The 23,508-nt window shown below is 42.8% G+C and overlaps 1 protein-coding gene across 1 annotated transcript; it reads right to left on the bottom strand.

Moving 5' to 3' along the window:
• Positions 1–10,236: 10,236 nt before the first annotated feature.
• On the bottom strand, positions 10,237–22,922 carry LOC109905532 (zinc finger FYVE domain-containing protein 1). Its single transcript, XM_020502954.2, has 11 exons — positions 22,707–22,922; positions 17,382–17,886; positions 16,771–16,991; positions 16,443–16,549; positions 15,653–15,761; positions 15,301–15,398; positions 14,940–15,057; positions 14,412–14,582; positions 13,920–14,109; positions 13,313–13,411; positions 10,237–13,069 (listed from the first exon to the last, which is right to left on the bottom strand). Exons 1-11 carry the CDS (start codon positions 22,824–22,826, stop codon positions 12,837–12,839), a joined length of 1,971 nt encoding a protein of 656 aa, XP_020358543.1. The 5' UTR covers positions 22,827–22,922; the 3' UTR covers positions 10,237–12,836.
• Between the last annotated feature and the right edge of the window lie 586 nt (positions 22,923–23,508).

The raw sequence follows: 23,508 nt of genomic DNA, 5'->3' as shown, positions 1-23,508 counted from the left end.
TTGGAACAAAGGAGTGATGGTTGCTGATAATGTAGATATTCCATAACAAAACATTTCTACTACAATAGTAATTTACAACATTAACAATGTCTACATGGTATTTCTGATCAATATGATGTTATTTTAATGGACAAAAAAAACGTGTTTTTCTTTTAAAAACAAGGACATTTCAAAGTGACCCCAAACTTTTGAACGGTGTATAAAAATGTAAAAAACCCTTTACTCAGTACTTTGTTGAAGGACCTTTGGCAGCGATTACAGCCTCGAGTCTTCTTGGGTATGATTCTACAAGCACACCTGTACTTGGGGAGTGTCCCATTTGTCTCTGGAGATCCTCTCAATCTCTGTCAGGTTGGATGGGGAGCATCGCTGCACAGCTATTTTCAGGTCTCTCCTGAAAAATAGTCCCTTTCGCTGAAAAACAAAAACATCCCCACAACATGATGCTGCCACCACCATGCTTCAAAGTAGGAATGGTTCCAGGTTTCCTCCAGAAGTGATGCTTGGCATTCAGGCCAAAGAGTTCAATCTTGGTTTCATCAGAACAGAGAATCTTGTTTCTTTTGGCAAACCCCAAGCGGGCTGTCATATCATGCCTTTTTACTGAGGAGTGGTTTCCGTCTGGCCACTCTACCATAAAGGCCTGATTGGTGGAGTGCTGCAGAGATGGTTGTCCTTCTGGAAGGTTCTACCATCTCCACAGAGAAACTCTGGAGCTCTGTCAGAGTGACCATCGGGCTCTTGTTCACCTCCCTGACCAAGGCCTTTCTCCCCCAATTGCTCAGTTTGGCCGGGTGGCCAGCTCTAGGAAGAGTCTTGGTGGTTCCATACCTCTTCCATTTAAGAATGATGGAGGCCACTGTATTCTTGGGGACCTTCAATGCTGCAGAGTTTTTGGTACCCTTCCCTAGATCTCGACACAATCCTGTCTCAGAGCTCTACGGACAATTCCTTCCCCTCACGGCTTGGCTTTTGCTCTTATATGCACTGTCAACTGTGGGACCTTATATATTCCAAATCATGTCCAATCATTTGAATTTACCACAGGTGGACTCCAATCAAGTTGTAGATACATCTCAAGGATGATCAATGGAAACAGGATGCACCTGAGCTAAATTTCTAGTCTCATAGCAAAGGGTCTAAATACTTTCAAGAGCCCGGACTTGAACCTGATCAAACATATGTGGAGAGACCTGAATAGCTGTGCAGCAACACTCCCCATCCAACCTGACAGAGCTTGAGAGGATCTGCAGAGAAGAATGGGAGAAACTCCCCAAATACAGGTGTGTAGCAAGCTTGTAGCATCATACCCAAAAAGACTCAATAATATATTGTGCATCAACAAAGTACTGAGTAGAATGTTTGAATACTTATGTAAATGTAATATTTCAGAATTTCTAAAAACCAGTTTTTACTTTGTCATTGTGGGGGTATTGTGTGTAGATTGATGAGGGCGAATAAGGCTGTAATAAGGCTGTAATGTAACAAAATGTGGAAAAAAGTAAGTGTGGAAAAATGTGGGAAAAGTAATACTTTCCCGAATACACTGTATATACAAAAGTGTGTGGACACACCTTCAAATTAGTGCATTCAGCTATTTCAGCCACACCTGTTGCTGACAGGTGTATAAAATCGAGCACACAGCCATGCAATCTCCAAAGAGATTGTCAGATTTGTCAGATTTCTGCCCTGCTAGAGCTGCTCCGGTCAACTGTAAGTGCTGTTATTGTGAAGTGGAAACGTTTAGGAGCAACAATGGCTCAGCCGCGAAGTGGTAGGCCACATAAGCTCACAGAATGGGGCCGACCAACTGCTGAAGCGCATACAAATCACCTGTCCTCGGTTGCAACACTCACTGCTGTCATGACGTTGGCCTGGGGGGTTGGTTTATGACAGTCATAAATACCTCTTCCCCCCTTTTCCTCTCTCTACCCTACTAAGGTTAGATTTGCAAAATCCTTGGTTAACATAGAGAGTCTGGGAACGTCCGAATGTGGGGGGGAAATGAAATATATTCTGGTAATCCGAACAATTGAACATATGTGGTGGTACTTAATGAATATGATGTTAGTTCGGTTGTCATCGGATACATTCTCATCAATAATAAGATGACATAAACTCTACAGTGGAAAGTCTACACATCAGAGTTATCAGATTCACATGGAATTGCTGTTCAATTTAAATGTTTGAATATGAAATTATTTGTGATGGGATGAAATGTGATTTTAGCTTCTAAAATGTGAGATTTGGATTTTCATAAGATAGGGCTGCTCAATCAGTGGCCCTCCCCTGTGAAGGGACAAGGGCTGTAAAACTTTTCAAACACACCCTCCTCTTCCTTCCTATATAAGCCCTTGACAACAACATAACTATCTGTTCCGAGGATATGAGGATGACGATCCTATGTCAGAATGGTTCAGATAAAACTACAGAACGAAGCCAACATCAGCATGAGCGTTGGTTGCGAATGGTATGAACTTTGAACTCTTATTCACGACAGAAGTGATACCTCCTAGCCGTTGCGTTAGCGGCCGCAGCTGAAAACGGAGGTTAGGAAGGAACAGACAGAGTATCCCATCTACCACACAACAACGTTACTACAACTTATCCAAGTGACCACCAGAGACATTCTTCAAAGGACAGAGGACTCGGTTGGGCAACACGGTCTTCCATCTACCACCAACCTACCGAAGCGCAGCTCAGAGTAAATATTTATTGCATTTTCCTTTTCCAAATGGGCGGTAATTTAGAATGCATAAGATACTGTATTCACAATAGCACAGCTTCGCCTTTGTTCCTGTCTTCCCGCTCTTTTACTCAACCCAGCCCCTTTTCCTTTGTGTAACAAGCTGTCATATCTGTTCCGCCCGCTAAAGAATTATCCAGGTATAATTCATTCTTTGTATATGTAATTCTGTGTGATTAGATAGGTATTTAGTAAATAAATAATTAAACCCAATTTTATTTCGTGGTGCCCGACTCTCTAGTCAATTACATTTACACGATTAGCTCAATCAGGTGATATTAATTACGGAGAAATTATTTTATGGAATAGCATGTCTTAGCAATTAATCCAGCATAGCCAAAGACACGACACTGCTGAGTTCCAAACTGCCTCTAGAAGCAACGGCAGGACAAGAACTGTTAGTCGGGAGCTTCATGAAATGGGTTTCCATGGCCGAGCAGCCACACACAAGCCTAAGATCACCATGCGCAATGCCAAGCTTCGGCTGGAGTTGTGTAAAGCTCACCGCCATTGGACTCTGGCGCAGTGGAAACGTGTTCTCTGGAATGATGAATCACGTTTAACCATCTAGCAGTTCGACAGACGAATCTGGGTTTGGCGGATGCCAGGAGAACACTAACTGCCCGAATGCATAGTGCCAACTGTAAAGTTTGGTGGATGAAAAATGGTCTGGGGCTGTTTTTCATGGTTCGGGCTATGCCCCTTAGTTCCAGTGAAGGGAAATCTTAATGCTACAGCATACAATGTCATTATAGATGAATCTGTGCTTCCAACTTTGTGGCAACAGTTTGGGGAAGACCCTTTCCTGTTTCAGCATGACAATGCCCCCGTGCACAAAGTGAGGTCCATACAGAAATGGTTTGTTGAGATCGGTGTGGAAGAACTTGACTGGCCTGCACAGAGCTCTGACCTTAACCCCATCGAAAACCTTTGGGGTGAATTGGAACACCGACTGCGAGCCAGGCCTAATCGACCAACATCAGTGCCTGACCTCACTGATGCTCCTGTGGCTGAATGGAGGCAAGTCCCTGTAGCAATGTTCTAACTTCTACTGGAAAGCCTTCCCAGAAGAGTAGAGGCTTTTATAGCACCAAATGGGGAACAACTCCATATTAATATACATGATTTTGGAATGAGATGTTCCATGAGCAGGTGTCCACATAGCTTTGGCTATGTAGTGTATCTAAACGCACGCATGCTTGCACATGCATGTACAGTGCCTTGCGAAAGTATTCGGCCCCCTTGAACTTTGCGACCTTTTGCCACATTTCAGGCTTCAAACATAAAGATATAAAACTGTATTTTTTTGTGAAGAATCAACAACAAGTGGGACACAATCATGAAGTGGAACGACATTTATTGGATATTTCAAACTTTTTTAACAAATCAAAAACTGAAAAATTGGGCGTGCAAAATTATTCAGCCCCCTTAAGTTAATACTTTGTAGCGCCACCTTTTGCTGCGATTACAGCTGTATGTCGCTTGGGGTATGTCTCTATCAGTTTTGCACATCGAGAGACTGAAATTTTTTCCCATTCCTCCTTGCAAAACAGCTCGAGCTCAGTGAGGTTGGATGGAGAGCATTTGTGAACAGCAGTTTTCAGTTCTTTCCACAGATTCTCGATTGTATTCAGGTCTGGACTTTGACTTGGCCATTCTAACACCTGGATATGTTTATTTTTGAACCATTCCATTGTAGATTTTGCTTTATGTTTTGGAACATTGTCTTGTTGGAAGACAGATCTCCGTCCCAGTCTCAGGTCTTTTGCAGACTCCATCAGGTTCTCTTCCAGAATGGTCCTGTATTTGGCTCCATCCATCTTCCCATCAATTTTAACCATCTTCCCTGTCCCTGCTGAAGAAAAGCAGGCCCAAACCATGATGCTGCCACCACCATGTTTGACAGTGGGGATGGTGTTTTCAGGGTGATGAGCTGTGTTGCTTTTACACCAAACATAACGTTTTGCATTGTTGCCAAAAAGTTCAATTTTGGTTTCATCTGACCAGAGCACCTTCTTCCACATGTTTGGTGTGTCTCCCAGGTGGCTTGTGGCAAACTTTAAACAACACTTTTTATGGATATCTTTAAGAAATGGCTTTCTTCTTGCCACTCTTCCATAAAGGCCAGATTTGTGCAATATACGACTGATTGTTGTCCTATGGACAGAGTCTCCCAGCTCACCTCAGCTGTAGATCTCTGCAGTTCATCCAGAGTGATCATGGGCCTCTTGGCTGCATCTCTGATCAGTCTTCTCCTTGTATTAGCTGAAAGTTTAGAGGGACGGCCAGGTCTTGGTAGATTTGCAGTGGTCTGATACTCCTTCCATTTCAATATTATCGCTTGCACAGTGCTCCTTGGGATGTTTAAAGCTTGGGAAATATTTTTGTATCCAAATCCGGCTTTAAACTTCTTCACATGAAGAAGCTGCTGCGCTTTTAACGGACCTCTGAGACTATCACAGTGCAGGTGCATTTATACAGAGACTTGATTACACACAGATGGATTGTATTTATCATCATTAGTCATTTAGGTCAACATTGGATCATTCAGAGATCCTCACTGAACTTCTGGAGAGAGTTTGCTGCACTGAAAGTAAAGGGGCTGAATAATTTTGCACACCCAATTTTTCAGTTTTTGATTTGTTAAAAAAGTTTGAAATATCCAATAAATGTCGTTCCACTTCATGATTGTGTCCCACTTGTTGTTGATTCTTCACAAAAAAATACAGTTTTATATCTTTATGTTTGAAGCCTGAAATGTGGCAAAAGGTCGCAAAGTTCAAGGGGGCCGAATACTTTCGCAAGGCACTGTAAATGCACACACAACCATGCAAACGCATGCTTTCATGTGCACCCACCCACCCGCCCACACACACGCACGCACACACACACACAAAGCCTCCACCATTCTAGAAGGTTGGTTGATATTGTTGCCTGTGAGGCCTGACTGGTTGGATACTCAGTGCTTTTTCCTCACCGCTCCCACTCTTTTCCCCACCACTGTGTCCAGCCCTGGAGCTCTGACTGGCGCCTTGGCACAGCCCAACTGCACTGGCGCCACTTCATCCCCTGCCAGCTCCTACCGACACCTGCCAGCAGCTGTCATTCATAAATAACAAGCCCGATAGCTGCCAGGGTGTCCCAGGGAGGGCATGATGCCCACATAGACTACCCATAGACCAATACATTGTAGAATAATAGTGAAGACATCAAAACCATGAAATAACACATATGGAATCATGTAGTAACCAAAAAAAGTGTTAAACAAATCCAAATCCATTTTATAACCAGCATGGCTACCACAGCATTCTGCAGCGATATGCTATCCCATCTGGTTTGAACTTAGTTGGACTATCATCTGTTTTTCAACAAGACAATGACCCAACACACCTCCAGGCTGTGTAAGGGATATTTGATCAAGAAGGAGAGTGATGGAGTGCTGTATCAGATGACCTGGCCTCCACAATCACCCGACCTCAACCCAATTGAAATGATTTGGGATGAGTTGGACCGCAGCGTGAAGATAAGCAGCCAAGTGCTCATCATATGTGGGAACTCCCTCAAGACTGTTGGAAAAGCATTCCAGGTGAAGCTGGTTGAGAGAATGCCAAGAGTGTGCAAAGCTGTCATCAAGGCAAATGGTGCCTACATTTTGATTTGTTTAACACTTTTTTGGTCACTACATGATTCCATATGTGTTCTTTCATAGTTGTAATGTCTTCACTATTATTCTACAATGTATAAAATAGTAAAAACAAACTAAAACCCTTGAATGAGTAGGTGTGTGCAAACTTTTGGGTGGTACTGTACATAGTTGGAACAGTTGCCTATTACCTTTGATACATAAATCTTTGATTTTTCACCATCTTCATTGCAGTCCCGAATCTGTGTACACAACAGATGCAAGATATTATGCAATTGTTCAAAGCTCCTGGTACAGTATGTGATGCAGTAAAGGTCATCACTAGTGTGTTTAATCTGCCGTTTGCCATCCTCATCTCATGTTGCCTGCTTCTACATGTGATTCATGTATTACAGTAAATCAACATGGATAAATGTTGGTATGTACATCAAACGGTCATCATTCAAAACAGACAAGATTAAATTGAATTAACCATTTCTGTCAAAACCTACCATGGTTCAATGATATCAGTAGTTATGTAGGCCATAGTGGTTAAGAAATCCCTGTCACTTTGTCAGCCACTGCGTATTGATGCTGCAGGCAGGGAATGACATTGCTATTGATGTACCTCCACCTAGTGGCAATAAAGGATTATTGCACATTATACAACTGATCCATTTTACATTAGTCATTGTAGGAGCATCATCTAACATAGGAATATTTTGTCCCATATCCTTCAGCAGGTTGACTCTGTCTTAGTCTGTCTCATGTCAACACATAGTCCCATTGATAAAAATGAAGTAGTTGGAGTAGGAATTGTAGCATTGTGTGTGTTTTCTGTGTGCATGACTACACTACGCATTTAATTTCTCTCCTGTAATTATATAATATAGCCCCCATAACCTCTTCATTATGCTCCAGAACTCACAAATCACAGTGGACCACCGTGCCTTCAGTGTGCTATGTCATTAATTTAATGGTTGGGTGGTGTTCTGGGGGCAGTTCACTGTGGCTGCATTCACACAGGCAGCCCAATTCTGATTTTTTTTTTTTTTACTAATTGATATTTTGACCAATCAGATCAGTGTTGAAAAAGATCTGTGAGAAGTTCTGATGTGATTGGTCAAAAGATTAATTAGTGGAAAGAATTGAGCTGCCTGTGTAAACGTAGCCTTAGATCCCTGCTATCCTGCTCACTGAACCCTCCTACTAATCACAATGCCACAAGTGGATTAGTAGAACAGAACCATACATCAAGATAAAGTTCAACCTTTATGCTGGTTCAGGTTCATTTAATCCAGTATTTTATCTTAATCCAGACCATAATGGATATACAGTAGGTGATCAGGTGCTGTACTTTTGACTTTCCTCTGTTTACAGTGCGCTACAATTCAGGGGTCAGTGAATTCAGGAAGTGATTTTAATTCATGTCAAAAACTTTTTATACAGTAGGTTCTCCATTTTTGTTTATCGAGAAGTCATTGGAAATATAAGACCATTTTTCAATTATTGAATTGGAATTTCAGTCTGCTTTCTGAATTGACTGACTTCAATTCCAATTGATCCCAACCCTGCTACAATGCTAAACCTATGAGACAGTTTTTCCACATTTTGTTACGCTACAACCTTACTCTAAAATTTATTAAATTGTTTATTCCCCCTCATCAATCTCCACACAATACCCCATAATGACAAAGTAAAAACAGGCTTTTAGAAATATCACATTTGCATAAGTATTCAAACCTTCGACTCAGTACTTTGTTGAAGCACCTTTGGCAGAGATTACTGCCTCGAGTTTTCTTGGGTATGACACTACAAGCTTGGCAAACCAGTATTTGGGGAGTTTCTCCCATTCTTCTCTGCAGATCCTCTCAAGCTGTCAGGTTGGATGGGGAGTGTTGCTGCACAGCTATTCAGGTCTCTCCAGAGATGTTTGATCGGGTTCAAGTCCGGGCTCTGGCTGGGACACTCAAGGACATGCAGAAACTTGTCCCGAATCCACTCCTGCGTTGTCTTGGCTGTGTGCTTAGGGTCATTCTCCTGTTGGAAAGTGAACTTTCGCCCCAGTCAGAGGTCCTGAGCGCTCTGGATCAGGTTTTCATCAAGGATCTCTCTGTACTTTGCGCCGTTCATCTTTGCCTTGATCCCGACTAGTCTCCCAGTCCCTGCCGCTGAAAAACATCCTCACGGCATGATGCTGCCACCACCATGCTTCACTGTATGGATGGTGCCAGGTTTCCCCCAGACGTGATGCTTGGCATTCAGGCCAAAGAGTTCAATCTTGGTTTCCTCAGACCAGAGAATCTTGTTTCTCACGGTCTGAGGGTCTTTAGGTGCCTTTTGGCCAACTCAAAGTGGGCTGTTATGTTTATTTTACTGAGGAGTGACTCCCGTCTGGCCACTCTACCATAAAGGCCTGATTGGTGGAGTGCAGCAGATATGATTGTCCTTCTGGAAGGTTCTCCCATCTCTACAGAGGAACTCTGGAGCTCCGTCAGAGTGACCATCGGGTTCTTGTCACCTCCCTGACCAAGGCTCTTCTCCCCCGATTGCTCAGTTTGGCCGGGCGGCGAGCTCTAAGAAGAGTCTTGGTGGTTCCAAATTTCTTCCATTTAAGAATGATGGAGGCCACTCTGTTCTTGAGGACCTTCAATGCTGCAGACATTTTTTGGTACCGTCTCGGCACTCTACAGACAATTTCTTCAACTTCATGGCTTTGTTTTTGCTATGACATGCACTGTCAACTGTGGGACCTTAATATAGACGGGTGTGTGCCTTCCAAAATCATGTCAATCAATTGAATTTACTACAGGTGCACTCCAATCAAGTTGTAAAAAACGTCTCAAGGATGATCAATGGAAACAGGATGCACCTGAGCTCAATTTCGAGTCTCATAGCAAAGGGGCTGAATACTTAGGTAAATATGGTATTTCTGTTGTATATTTTTAATAAATGTGCTAAAAAATGTAAAAACCTGTTTTCGCTTTGTCATTATAGGGTATTATGTGTAGATTGATGAGGGGAAACCATTATTTAATCCATTTTAGAATAAGGCTGTAATGTAACAAAATTTGGAAAAAGTCAAGAGTTCTGAATACTGACTGAAGGCACTGTATACCTATCTGTAAGCTACTTTATATTCCAAATCAATCTATAGCTCATTTCCTGTTTATGTCTCAGCATTACATGGGAATTGTGGGTAATAATGTGTTCCTTCTGTGAAGGAGGCATGTTTTCAACGAGGGGCATGAAACTCCTCATGGAATTGGACCAAATCCATTTATATACTGTAATTGGTATGATTCAAGGAAATGGTTGTCATTTCATGGCTCTTAGTCTGATTTACCACCCTGTTTTCTATGAGAAACCTACACAGAAAAACAGACCAATCACCTTCACATGACCTTGGGTCTTTCAGGAACTGGCCAATCTGTGGAATAAAATAGAGTGATTGCCCAGGTCAGTACTTATACCTTCGCTCCACTGTGGCTGTTTTTATACATCACATCAGTTCTTATGCAACTCAATTCTTTCTAGCTTGACCTGACGTTTCTGAAGAAGGTTGAGGTTGCATAAATCCAGATGGAGGTTCGAGAAATGGCAGGGCTAATGGCCTATATGTACCCAATGGAGACAACCTCTCTGCCAGACTGCTTTCTAGAGCCAGTACTGTTGGTGTCTGCCTGCCTATCCTCCTACTTACTGGCTCTGCTACTTGTGGTGTCATCTGAATGTACATTAGCAGTGACCTTCGAGAAAGGTGTAGGAAAAACGAATGATGTAGCTATATGTATTTTTCACATATTCTATATGCAGTATGAGATTACATTTACTTAATTGGGAAAAAAAAAATACATCCCACTGGTCACACAGTTTGAATTGTATTTTAATTTACCTCTTTATTTAGGTTGTTGGCATGACGTTGACACAATGACATTGATTCAAACATATCATTTTAGTATCAACATTGAAACAAGGTCAAGTAAAATGTAATATGAATCATGTGAAATTCAACAATTTCAACCACCCCAATATACTGTATATTGAATACAGGATGTGGAATTTAAAATGCAATTTCAACATATACATAGTTCTGATGATTAGGTTGAAATTAGATTGATGTAACATCCTGTTAGTCAGGTTAAGAAATTGTATAAGTTGAAGTTTTACCCAAATGTCAATGTTTACAACACTGGTTAAAATGAGATGAAAACAGTACTGGTTGACTTTTTGCAAATCCAAATGTGTTATCCACGTCAAAATAGGTTGACAAATGAAGTTGAAACAATGTTGATTCAACCAGTGTGTGCCCAGTGGGATAGCTTAAGTTTTAAATTCAGACAAGTCTGATTAAAAAAAAAGATTAAAAAAAGATTGTCATATACACAGAATCTGATAGTATACACACATGGAATAAAACAACAATTGGTTATAACTATATAGAAGGCCAGTATTATAGGATCCAGTACTTTGTAAAGATAATGTCTGATGGAGAAATGAAAATCCAACATCAATGGACGAGATCAATAGATGAGATTACAAATAATCTGTGCTTTTCATCAGCAAGCGAATCAATAAGATTTCTTCCAAAAAAATAACACTATCATGAAACTGCTCGTTTGGCTCCAGGATCCCTGCTAACAGTCCATCATGACATGTTCATGTTGCTGTCAGAATCATCTCGTCTTTATCTCAACTTGCTTCCAGACTAGAATTTATTTAGATATAGCATAGGTTAATATTAACCTTGCATGACCGACCTTGGAAACAATGTTTAACTCTTAAATTTCCATCTCTGTAGTACCATACATAGAGTGAAAGGTGCCTAGACGAGATCACTTTTTCTGACCAATGCAAAAATCACACATCAACGTCATTATCATGGACAAATCCAAGTAAATGCCAATAGAAAACAGCTCAAACAAACGAAAATGCAGCTAGTGTACTGTCATTCCAGGCTCAATGTTTGACGTGACTGAACTGAAGTTGGCTAGCTAGGGACACGAACGTTATCCAGCCTGCATAGCAACCATTTTGTTTAGCAGAACAGACGACCGTCCTTTTGCATAGCAACTACGCAAAAAAAATCATTAACGAATGGTTCGCACCTGTAGCAACATGACCGAAAGAACCAAGCAGATTTCTGTCCCCACTATATCTTCTGGTGGAAGAATGACATTTTATATATTCACTTATCAAAATAAAGTTAATGTAAATATGTGAGTCATTGTTATTTTAATGTGTTGGTAACACATTTCTTAAAGCAATAAGGCATGCAAGGCAGTGCTGCATCATGAATAGTCACAGGCAAATGGGTTGACTCCGTTGTAGCGTTGGGCCGAACAACGCCATTTACCTGTGACTGTATTCATGATACAACACTGCCTCTTGTGCCTTATCACCAACTAAACCCTCAGTATTCATTCAAATTATGTGCTTGTTTCAAACATCAATGGATCCCTAGGGTGCCCCCCTTTTAAGATAAGCAGAGCCTAAATTAACATACTATACCGCTTTCACATTAGTGAGCCGAGCCCAGCAGTACTGCACTGACCTGGTTAACAATTCACCCGAGTTGCTGGAACCATGCTGGAAAGGACAATGTCAAAGGAAAATACGAGCCAGGAGACAGATGCGATCAGCACGACAGTGTGAAAAAGGGTACTAATGTAAACTGGAATGTCTGTATGGGACATCTTTATTAATTTTCCTGACTCAAACCATGGCGCGCACTTGCCTGAGATCGCATCAGGGAGGAAGATCATGTTGCGATGTCATTTCCTGTGTCTCCTCTTTGTTAGGTTACCGTGGTTACACGCCTGTTACTCCTTGACGTTGTCTGAGGCAAAGGCTTGGCTGGCCACTACAACCCACACCTGAATTAAAATCTAACCTAACTCATGAATGTTCAGCCATTCCCAACAGATAAGAATGATATTAAGACTGCCTCTGGTGCCTTATCACCAACCAAACCCTCAGTATTAATTCAAAATGATGTGCTTGTTTCAAACATCAATGGATCCCTAGGGTGCCCCCCTTTTAAGATAAGCAGAGCCTACATTAACATACTTAAGACTGCCTCATGTGCCTTATCACTAACAGAAAAGTTGTTGGGCTAATGTCTTTCAGTGCCGGCAGTGGGTAGTTTGGGTTAGAGGGGATTGGGGTTCTCTCAGTCTTCTACACTCAGTCAATTACAACGGTCTTGGCATTCCAGTTTTCAGAAGTCCAGTTCTTGTTCCTGGTTTTAAGCCGTCGATATCAGATGAGGCAGTCCCATGTTTAGAGTGCCACTCTAGGACATCAGTCGAGTGCCTTCCCCATAGGACAGGGCTCATCTGGATTTCTCAAAAGGTCAGTGGCTCACAGTGCACGGGGAAACAAAGATAAGCAACATGTAGTGTGCCGTGGCATCCGACTAGATTTCAGATGCCCGGCAGAATGGTGTCCCAGGTCTCTGCCCTGACCTCACAGGCTGCCCTTGCGAATGGCGCAGCCGTCACAGACGCGGACAGGGTGGTCCCAGCCACGGGAGGGCACGGGGCGGCTCTTGGAGGAGCAACCGCTGCAGACACCCTGGCCACACGCCCGGCAGTGGTGCTTGGACATACTGGGGGTGAAGGCTTTGCTGCACCTGTGGCACTGCACGATCTGGGGGTCGGGGACCCAGTAGTCAGGCCGGGCCACTCCTTTCACAAAGCCTGGAACATGGAGGACAGAGAGAAATAAATAGCTCTCTTTATAAAGTAGTTGCCATTGAGTCAGAGCAGAGGATAAAGACTGTGTAATCTTTGTGAATATAATGCTGTATCTTGTAGATTACTGTCTGCATATGCTGTAAAATGTCTATGGTTTCCAAGTGTTTTTGTGAATACACAGAGACATGTGTACTAGCTAGCTTTATTTGTGATGCATTTCATAAACATGACGCTGGCCGTACTCACACAGAGGGTAGTCCACTGCAGTGGTGACCATGTCTAGAGTAGACTGGGCCACCTCTGTCACCCTGCGGGCCATCAGCCCCCGCGGCTCCACCACAGACACTACAGGACACGGAGAGGGACCAACAGAGCCATCAGGACCACTGGAATACATTTTCTTTTAACCTCTATTCAACCAGGAAGTCTCTTCTTGATGAGTCGTCTCTTTCTCGAGGGAGACATGAATGAACACTTACTATTCACAACAAACACCTCGGTTGCCTCCCAAATGGAACCCTATTCCCTTTGTTAGTACTACTTTTGTCCAGAGTCTAAGTAAGTCAAGTAAGTAGGTAAGTCTTTGGCAAGTAAGCGTTGTCCGACCCAGAACGGCCCACCCTGGTCAAACGTAGTGCAGTATAAAAGGAACTGGGTGCCATTTGGGATGCAACCCTCATTCATTCATTACAAAAAAATTATAATACATTTGACTAAAAACTTAACATCCATGACCAAACACTGATCCAGAATCAGACTAAGAAGGTAACATCAGCCTGTACATTAACATCCATGACCAAACACTTATCCTAATTCAGACTTTGGGGGAGGTAACATTAGCTGGCATCCTGACCCTGGTTGGTGGTGTCGGTCCCTCCCTGGCGGTGGCAGGCGTCACAGACCCGGACGGGGGTGCTTCCCCAGCCCCTCTCGGGTACGGGCATCTTGCGGGTGGAGCAGGCCTGGCAGAAGCCCTCGCCACACGAACGACAGTGGTGCTTCCTCTCTGCCTCCTCAAAGGGCTTCTTACAGCAATGACACATCTGGGGGACAGGCACAGAGCACAATAATGATTAGAATGTCAAGAGCCCGTAGTCAAAACTATACACTCACAACCATACCAAACAACTCTGTTCAGTGCCACATTTGAGAATTACAGCCGAGTATTGATTTCATTCACTATAATGATATATTGGGTTTAGAACTAACGCCGCACTGGGTCTATTGCCTCAATAAAAACAGCAATTCTTAGGGCTCTGCTATTTGTTCAAAAAGCCTGTGAGTGTGTTGCTGGTCTAGATGCCGTGTTTGCTGGTTAGATGATGCTGTGAGAGTGATGACTCACGGTGATGTCCGTGTTGGGTCTCCAATAGAGCGGGGCCACCTGGTCAGTGAGCCAGGACGTGACAGCCTTGGTGGGGCCCGTGCTGTACTCAGACACAGACTGGATCACAAAGTTCATCCCATCCAGCATCCTCTGGGCCGCATTCTGGTGGTCTGTCAGGAAGGCCTCAGACTGGACACACATAGACAGGGAGAGCAACGGTCAGAGGGAGGCCATCTTTGAATGCATTTGATATCCATGTTGGCAGTATGTGTTCATCCATTCATAACTGATGATGACTGTGACATATTGAAGTACAGTGTGCAGAGTTGACGTTGCCAGTGAAAGTAACGTCATCTTTATTAACCATTGACAGGTGACATACTTTGAAAGTTAAATATATTCCAGAGACTGTGCATATATTACAACCTGCGGTCTCAAATTCCTCTAAATATTCTCACTGATACTTCAATTGAGCTTGAGTGACGGTTTGCATGTTGTGCCCGTCAGTACAACGAGGAGTGTCTTGGACTAGGAAGCCCTGCTCACCCCGTCCCAGACGTGTTTGACCTCGGGCCGCACCACGCCGCTCTCTGGGTCCTGGTTGCCCAACCAGTACTGCCGGCTGCGGTAGATGATGCCACAGCTGCCACACTCCAGGACATACCTGGCAGGACAGAGGCACCGTGGTGGGGGAAAGGATGAGAGGGGGAGGAAATATATAGTGAATTGGCTTCAATGGCAGAGTGGATTCCGTGTTTGGACGTGTGTGTATATCTGTGTATGAGTGGTACTTCATTGAATGGATTCGAGAGCCCTGGTTGAAAGGGACATCTTTAATGCCAACGTAAAAGTTAATATGTGTGTGTCTCAGTGTCTGCAAAGAGTCCAGATTACATCGGCAACTCACCCAGACCAGGCGTACTTCGCCAGCCCAAACCAGGGGTTGTCTGTGGAGGCTGAGGTTTTAGGGATGACAATAACCTCCCTGCCCCCCTCATAGCACCTCTGCGTGGGTAGGACCAGATCAGGGAGAGAGCACACAACATATGATTACGGCTAGGTTTGTGCATTTCGCTTGTACTACAAAACTGTTCAACACCATCTCCACAGGATTCAAGCCTATATCATATATAGAAGAACACTACTGTCAACTTTCTTTTCAGATCACATTAATAAGTCTTTATTGCTTTCAACTGAATGTAATTTCACTCTCGTGTCCAATCACAGACATTGACCATATGTGAAATGGAGATGAGGACCTTGCAGATGAGGACCTTGTTGTTGTACTGGTGAGCGTACTGACACAGTCCGTCTGCCAGGTGAGGGACCCTGTCTCTGAGATGGTTCATCCCGTTCTTACAGCGGATACTGAGGGGAAAGAGAACAGGGAAAACCCCTATTCAAATCAGAAGGACGGTTGAATCCATCCATCACAAACCTAACACCCAAGTTACTTGTGTAAAACGTGAAGGTGTACAGAAAATATTTGACTGAACATCTGTGACTAACGCTCCCATGATGGTGGATGGTCAAAAGGCGCTTCTCCTTCTCTCCTAGCGGCTTAACACGTTAGACGTGCATCATAACACATTTATAACAGGGACAAACAAGGCTTTATATTCAAGCAGTGTGAGCCTGTTAAACCAATACCTATTTCTGGATATGAACACCAATCCGCGTGTTTAGGGAAAATATTTGGTTTCTAATCTAGCTCAAATTTCCCAAGTGAAAGAAGACACTCTACTGTACAGAATGAATACCCATAGAGGGGTATGATATCCATATGACAAACCGACTTTTATGCTTCCTTTGTGGCAACCCATCTGGGAGGGACACATATCCTAGCACTATTTGCTCGCGTGCAGCATGTGAATACACCATTCATTAGTGCACACTGTATCAAAACGTTCTGCAGCGGAAAATGGTTTGCAACGAAAACGAGAGCTTCTATTGGACAATTTCAGGTTAGTCCCTCTCCATTTACTTTTGATTCATGTGATAGAGTTACTCTGGGCAGATACATGCAGCAGATGCAGGTAAGTCACTTACTTGCAGCTGAGGCAGACTGAAGAGCAGGTGAAGTATTCGTCAGGGAAGAAGGAGTAGAGGGGTATCTTGTCGTCAAAGATCTCCCCACAGAACCTGTCACTCAGGGCCTGGAGAGGAGGGGAGAAGGAGAGAGATGAGGAAACCAAGGGGTGGAAAGGGAGGAGCCAAGCAGTCATGAGGTCAAAAACAAACAATCAGTGGGTTTTGGAAAGGCCTATTTACCCAAACAAGCACCCAATTCCCATTCAAATTCACTAGTACTGGCATTACCTGTCTATCAAACAAATGAATTATGCGACAATGCAAAGAGATATCAACACACACAGACCTGCAAGGCGCTGAAGACGATGGCCGGTTGGCGGGGCGATCGGGTGGCAGTGTTCCTGACTTGCTGGCGTACAGCCTCCAGGAGCAGAGAGTAGTTGGTCGGTGGAGTGATGGTCTGTGTGCCCACGTACTGCACTGAGCTGAAGGCCTCTGTACCCAGGCCCAGGTCATGGAAGCGCCTCTGGAGCTGAGTGTCTGCATAGCCAGGGACATCTGTTCGCTCTGTGGGGACAAAGTAGGACATCGTCATGGGTTGAGTTCACCCACCCACCTGACTGCTGTGTAAATGGTGTAGTATTATGTGGGTGTGACTGAAGTAGCTGGGGAATCTGTATCTGTGTCTCAGACAGTGTGATGGTTAAGTATGATTCTGACCGTACATAAGAAAATGTTGGTGTTGTTGTTGTTAATTTTAATAATAAAAATTGATGTTATTTATCCCTAAGGGGCTATTACTTTGGGCAGATGAGTCTGCAACAACATGACAGCATACCCCAACCATACCACAATGTGTTGCCTAACAACTCAGGAGCAAAATGTTGTGTAATGCATGCATAGAAACAGATGTTTGTATGTGGTGCATGTTAGTGACTGGGCCTCTCCTGTACATACCATGGCCCAGTAGCTGGGTGTGGGTGGTCTCCTGGAACACGATGACCGCGGGCCCCAGGGAGGAGAGGGGAACGTCCATGCCACAGCGGCTGGAGAGGGCACGCAACTCGGGGGTGAAGTGCTTCAGGTAGGCCCCTGAGGCGCTGCTTAGGAACTGGAACATGTCGTTGTGCAGCCTCTCGGCCCGCGTGCGGTACACCACCACGTCCGATACGGCCAGCACCTTCAGCAGCAGACGCATGCGCTGGTTCTGGTTGGCCGCCGCCCCCAGCAGGCCCTCTGTGTCCAAAGCCACAAGGCCCAGCCCGGGGTCAAAGGCGGCCCACACGCCCACCGTGCAGGAGCTGGGGGACTTGGAGGTGTAGAACACAGTATCCCCGCCAAACAGGATGTGGTTGAGGGTGTGGGACTTGCCGTCGCCCGTGTTGCCGAAGATGGAGAGGACCTTGACGCCCTGCATGTCACCGCAGCCCAGCCTCTCCAGGAACTGAGCCTCATCGTGGACCTGGGTTAATGTTGGAGAGGATCGGAGATCAAACTATGTTATAGGCAGCTGTAAGATGTTATGTTGGCAGATACATGCCAAATTACTTTACCTGTAGGAGAAATTTTGGCTTATGTAGTTGTTGTGTTGTGTATATAGTTTGTCTATATTTATTCAATTTAATGTGAACACTAGAGGGCACTATATTGACTTGGGTCATGGGTCAAATGTATAGGCACACAGGTGACCAGGAAGTATGGATGCACAGAGGTATGAAGAAAAAACATGCAGATGTAATTACCGTAGGTGCAACCTTACTTACCTTATTCGTGACTCAAATTGCATTTCATTACATTGAGCCATTGCATGTCCCCTTTAGCCTTGCGAAGAAAATGTCCCGACGATACTCAAATCATCTGTTTAAATGCAAATACGCCTCGCATGCGTTCCAGTTTTTGAAACATTTGAAATTAGAACTTAACATTCATATAAGCGAGAGTTTTTAAAATTATAATACACAAGATACTAACTGTATGACGTTTTTGTAAAGTTGCAAAAAAACTACCAAAGAAATGCATACAAAGATAACCCCAACCCATTCCACCTCGCAGTCAGCCTCCACATCCTCCCTTCACAACCAGAAATAATGCTTCCCACACCAGCAGTTCTGCCTGCCAGCAGTAATCTTCTATGATTTATTGAGAGATTCAAGGGGCTATCATCATTAAGTAAAATATATATATATATTTTTTTTTACTTTGCCCCAGAAGCATATAACTGCAAGGCACTCCAACATCAACGTGTTTACCTGATGTCGGGGACACAGTGAACAGTTGGGGCCAATTTCAATGTTAAACATTTCCTTGGTGTTAAATACAGTCTGTGAACAAACTTAAAATGTATAAATTGATGGTTCGATTTACGGGATGCCACCGTCATATTTTTCCATATTCTGTTCCAGTTAAAGGGTTGTTCAGATTCAATTAGATCTGTGGACCATACTTTTTAATGGCTAGCTCAGAATGAGCTTTCCAAAAGTTGTTTATATATTATAGCAATCAGTCCTTTCGGGGGCCCAGATAATTTTTTAAATAAATCCCATGGTTCCGTAATTGGATTTCCTAAAGGGACTCCATAGGCCAGCATGGCTCTATTGTGAATATAGAAGAAAATGTGTTTCCTGGTAATGTGTAATCATCTTTCAAATCTTGGAATGTTCTCAAACCATTGCTGTCCATGATATTGGTAAGGGTATGGATTCCACATTTGTGTGAGCAATAATAAGCCCAAAGCGTAGTTTACATTATTTAAGGGATACGGTATACTAGTGAAGACCACCTCTTCCAGGGCAATAGGCAACACCATGTGTCTCTATACTCAGCCGGGGGAGCAGAAGAATCACGTCTAAACCAGTTTAGGGTGGGACGTAAATACAATTTAAAGTTTGGCACGGATAGTCCTCCTACGTCTTTCCCTCTTTGTAAATTTGTTCATTTGATCATGAATGGTTTACCTTGCCATATACATTTTTAAACTGCACTATGACTTTCATCCCAACAGACAGAACGGGGAACAATGGGAAGCAATTGAACAACAGAAATTCAGAAGTGGCTATATATTTATTTTGACAATAGATATTCTGCCGGTTAAAGCCACTGTGCTATTATTTCATCTACTGAGGGTTTTTTTCTCCATTCATATTGAATTGATTTGAGCGTTCTGTTAAAGTTTCTGGATATGGTTTTATCTAAGGAAGGAAATATATCTACTCCCAAATACTTAAGATGAGAAATGATTGGTAGAGATGGAGTCCTGAGATGGTAGACCTCAGAAGGAATACAGTCCTATCCAGGTCATTTGCCTTTATTTATGCTATCCACAAGCTTTTGAGTTCACTGAGAGAGATTTAGGCTCCCAGCAAGGTGGCTTCTTCTGTTGAGAGAAGAGGAGTTCTTCATTCTTCTAGAAAGGACTTAATCTGGCTTGGTGTGGATTACAATCACAGGTGTACACAGTTCTTTATAGAAGCGGGAGAATCAGATATTGAATCTGAATCAGGGGATTTACTAGTTGCTATATCAGCAAATTGATCATTACTGCATAGCTTGTTGGCCAGTAAATGACTGGGGCGATTACCATGGAAGTAATGGTTGAGTTTTACTCGACGGGTGGCAAATTGTGCTCTCGGTCTTATCAATAAATGAAGTTGTGTCTTGACTTGGGAAAGAGTAATAGATACCTGGTCTGAAAAGAGTGTTTGTTGAGAACGCTGTAACACAGTTAACATTTCAAAATCTGATATTTCCTTTCATTGTGATATAACTCTGTTGCATTATCATTATTTGTAATAAAACCTTTGCTGAATTTGTATTGATTATTATGAATGAATTTAGTTCAATGTCAAATTAATCTCAATATGTCGGATTCTGAACTTGGCAGTGGTAATAAGTGTGTTGGTCAGACAAGCTCATGTCGAATTTCTATTTTCTTAATTAAAGAAACTAGAGGTGTAGATAGTAGTATGACATCGATTTGTGAAAATTATTTATGCCTGTTTGAGTAGAAAGTGTACTTTTTCACTTAAGGATTATGTGCTCGCCAGGCATCAATGGGGTTGTAATCAGAGAGTATATGCTGGAGAGTCTTGGTTGAGACTGGATTATAGTTGTTCTTATTAGATATTTCCCACATGTCCAAAATACCATTCATGTCTGTCCCATTAACCAGATGGAATTCAGTTAACTCTAACAATATGCTGTTCAGAGAAACAAAACATGTAGGATCATATGAAATGTACACATTAATAAAAAGGTTATTTTCTTTTTAAATATTTAATACAAATAAAATGTGATTTGATTCACACTGAATTGCACACATACGTAACCCATGTCTCAATTGTCTCGAGGCTTAAAAATCCTTCTTTAACCAGTGGATTTAATAAGTGACACGAATAAGGGATCATAGCGTTCAACTGGACTCACCTGGTCAGTCTGTAATGGAAAGAGCAGGTGTTCCGAACATTTTGAACACTCTATACTGTGCTCTATACTATGTACAAAAAAGCATGAAGATGTATTTGTGAGAACACTGCTGCCAACCGAGACTACACTTCCTGCCCTCCATATTCAGCTTACAACGACCCCAATGGAGCAGAACTGGGACAGAAGTTTAGTACCTCGACTGGTGGCTGACGGCTGTGCTTTTGATAATTATGTCGGGTGCAAACAGGATGCAACTACGATAAACTGCATACAATATGTGTATATTTTGTATTTGAAAGACCTTGACGTGAACGTTCCAACGGTTTCCAAAACTATATTGCAAGCAATGATTATTCATGTTTCTAAATGTTATAAAACAAGAGTGTCGGAATTGTAGTTCATTGATCCAGGTGTGGTCCTGATGTTCAATTGTGAACTGAAGGACTGGGTAGCTAGCCACAGCCTCTTGGGCTCCAGAGAGCTAGGCTCAATTCTACAAGACAGTTAATTAGCTTCAGTCTAGACTTGCATGTGGCTTGCTGCTTTTAGCAAAACACTAGTGTTGCTCCCAATTGTATTGGGTTGCACAAAAACAGTACACAGGAAGCCAGAAGTTATATACAATTCCATTTCAATGGTGCTGGTGGGCAGGATGGTTTGTGATTATGGTGGTGGGAATGAGATACAGAATATCTAAAGGATCACATTATTAAACAGGCTTTACAAATGTGGGTCTGTTGATGACCCACTTCCTCTCTGCATACCTCTAGTCAAAACGATAATTTCGATATTTTGTCTCAAATACCCCCGCCCCAGTCGTAGTGACCAACCATCCTAACCACCGGTGCAGTAAATAAAAATGGAATTGTATTTAATTTCCGGAATTCCTGCAGACTGCTTTTGTGCAACCCAATATTTTTTATTTTACCTTTATTTAACTAGGCAAGTCAGTTAAGAACAAATTCTTATTTTCAATGACGGACTAGGAACAGTGGGTTAACTGCCTGTTCAGGGGCAGAACGACAGATTTGTACCTTGTCAGCTTGGGGGTTTGAACTTGCAACCTTGCGGTTACTAGTCCAACGCTCTAACCACTAAGCTACCCACCCCATAACTGGGATCAACATGTATGTAAATACGCAATCATTGCTAAAAGCAGCTAGAGTGTGGTGCGTTTGCACAGCCTGATTCATTAGGGACTTTCCTGAAAGGAAACAAACAATACCAGGCATGCTGACATACCATAGACCTAGATAGAGGACTAATATTTATATATGTGCCATTATAGTGTCTGTGATAGTATGGGAAGCGCCATTGAGGCTACAACCCATAGGAATCCCCACCCAGTTGACTACTTTAAAATGGCGGAATCCCACAATGGCGCTGCCCATGTTAAAACGGCCCTTTGGCCACTAGAGGCCTCTATAATTATCTATGTAACAGACATCAAGGTATAATACTCCTGCCCTTTTAAAAACGAACCATCTTTAACGTTAACATTGACTAGCTAGTCATACTTACATGGCTAAAGTTCATTTCAAGTTAACTGCGCGTCGACCATTTCTACGAATTTGCTACAAAACAATAGCCTACCAGTACTGTTCAATGGCTAACATTACCCGTCGTAATGTTAGCTTAGGTTAGACGAGGCCCATGTCAAAATAATGAGTAACGATAGCTAACTAACACCGTAGTTGGCTGTTAGTTGTGCAAGACGGGATGGCAACGTGACATATTTAACTTTATTAACACAAACATTACAACTTGCTAATGTTACCCTTTGGTCAACCAGATGGGCTTTGTTTTCATTCTGCCTAGCCAGTTAACGTTTGTTGCGTGCTAGCAAATCGACGTCGTTACCTGTAGGTTTTCTTGTTCGTCAACCAAAAGAAAACTCCGACCATTTTCCGAGTGTTCTTCTGTTGTTTTCATGTGACAAAGCGATACCTCCTCCATTTCTTTCATTAGTACTTCGGACATTGTTATTAAACCATCCCTGGCCTGACCGTAGCAGAAACTTCCCCCACTCCGGACAACAACAATACAACGCGTGGATTGGCGAGGGAGGAGCCATCAGCAACAGAGCACGGAAAAGACTACGTAGTTACGTGAGGAGCGTTCTGTCGTATGCTGAGCAGCAGCACCATCTTGTGGTGAATATGCAAGTTGACACGATTAGTGAACACCACTGAACGCGAGGGAAGAGAGCACACACAATTAAATGCTGGACCGTTTAGAGTCGAAATAGAATAATACAAAATCCCCATACGAATCCTTCGGTTTAATCTAGAGATATCTGTTGTTCTTTTTTTGCATGGGCTGCGTCTCAATATACTGCGTCCGCTGATGTCAGCCTTCCTTATCTGCGGTGAAAGGTGGCAGAGCTACAGCAGTGTTTGTCAGACCATGAGACTTCCCGAAAATCGGTCTTCTCACGAAAACATCTGGAGCGTTCAAACGGTTATAACCCATAACTATTATGACCCCTTTGTGCAAAGTAGAGTAGCCTACATGTCGGGTTTGCTCTAGGACGCTCAAAAGACTCATCTGAAGGTAGCCCGGTACCAGTTTTAAAAAATGAATATTAATATTGTATACATTAAATGTATGTCAATATATATATATTTACAAATATTTTATTGATCTTATATCTCTGAGATAT

Source organism: Oncorhynchus kisutch, linkage group LG15 (genome assembly GCF_002021735.2).
Source record: "Oncorhynchus kisutch isolate 150728-3 linkage group LG15, Okis_V2, whole genome shotgun sequence".
NCBI classification, from domain to species: domain Eukaryota; kingdom Metazoa; phylum Chordata; class Actinopteri; order Salmoniformes; family Salmonidae; genus Oncorhynchus; species Oncorhynchus kisutch.
Note: the sequence above shows the minus strand (reverse complement) of the source record. Positions and strands in the feature narration are given on the sequence as shown.

Coding starts and splice junctions, on each gene's coding strand:
- LOC109905532 (XM_020502954.2), bottom strand. CDS start 22,826: ATGTCCGAAGTACTAATGAAAGAAATGGAGGAGGTATCGCTTTGTCAC. Junction 14,110..14,411: donor GACCCAACACGGACATCACC/GTGAGTCATCAC, acceptor CCTGTCCCCCAG/ATGTGTCATTGCTGTAAGAA. Junction 13,070..13,312: donor TGCAGTGGACTACCCTCTGT/GTGAGTACGGCC, acceptor TCCATGTTCCAG/GCTTTGTGAAAGGAGTGGCC.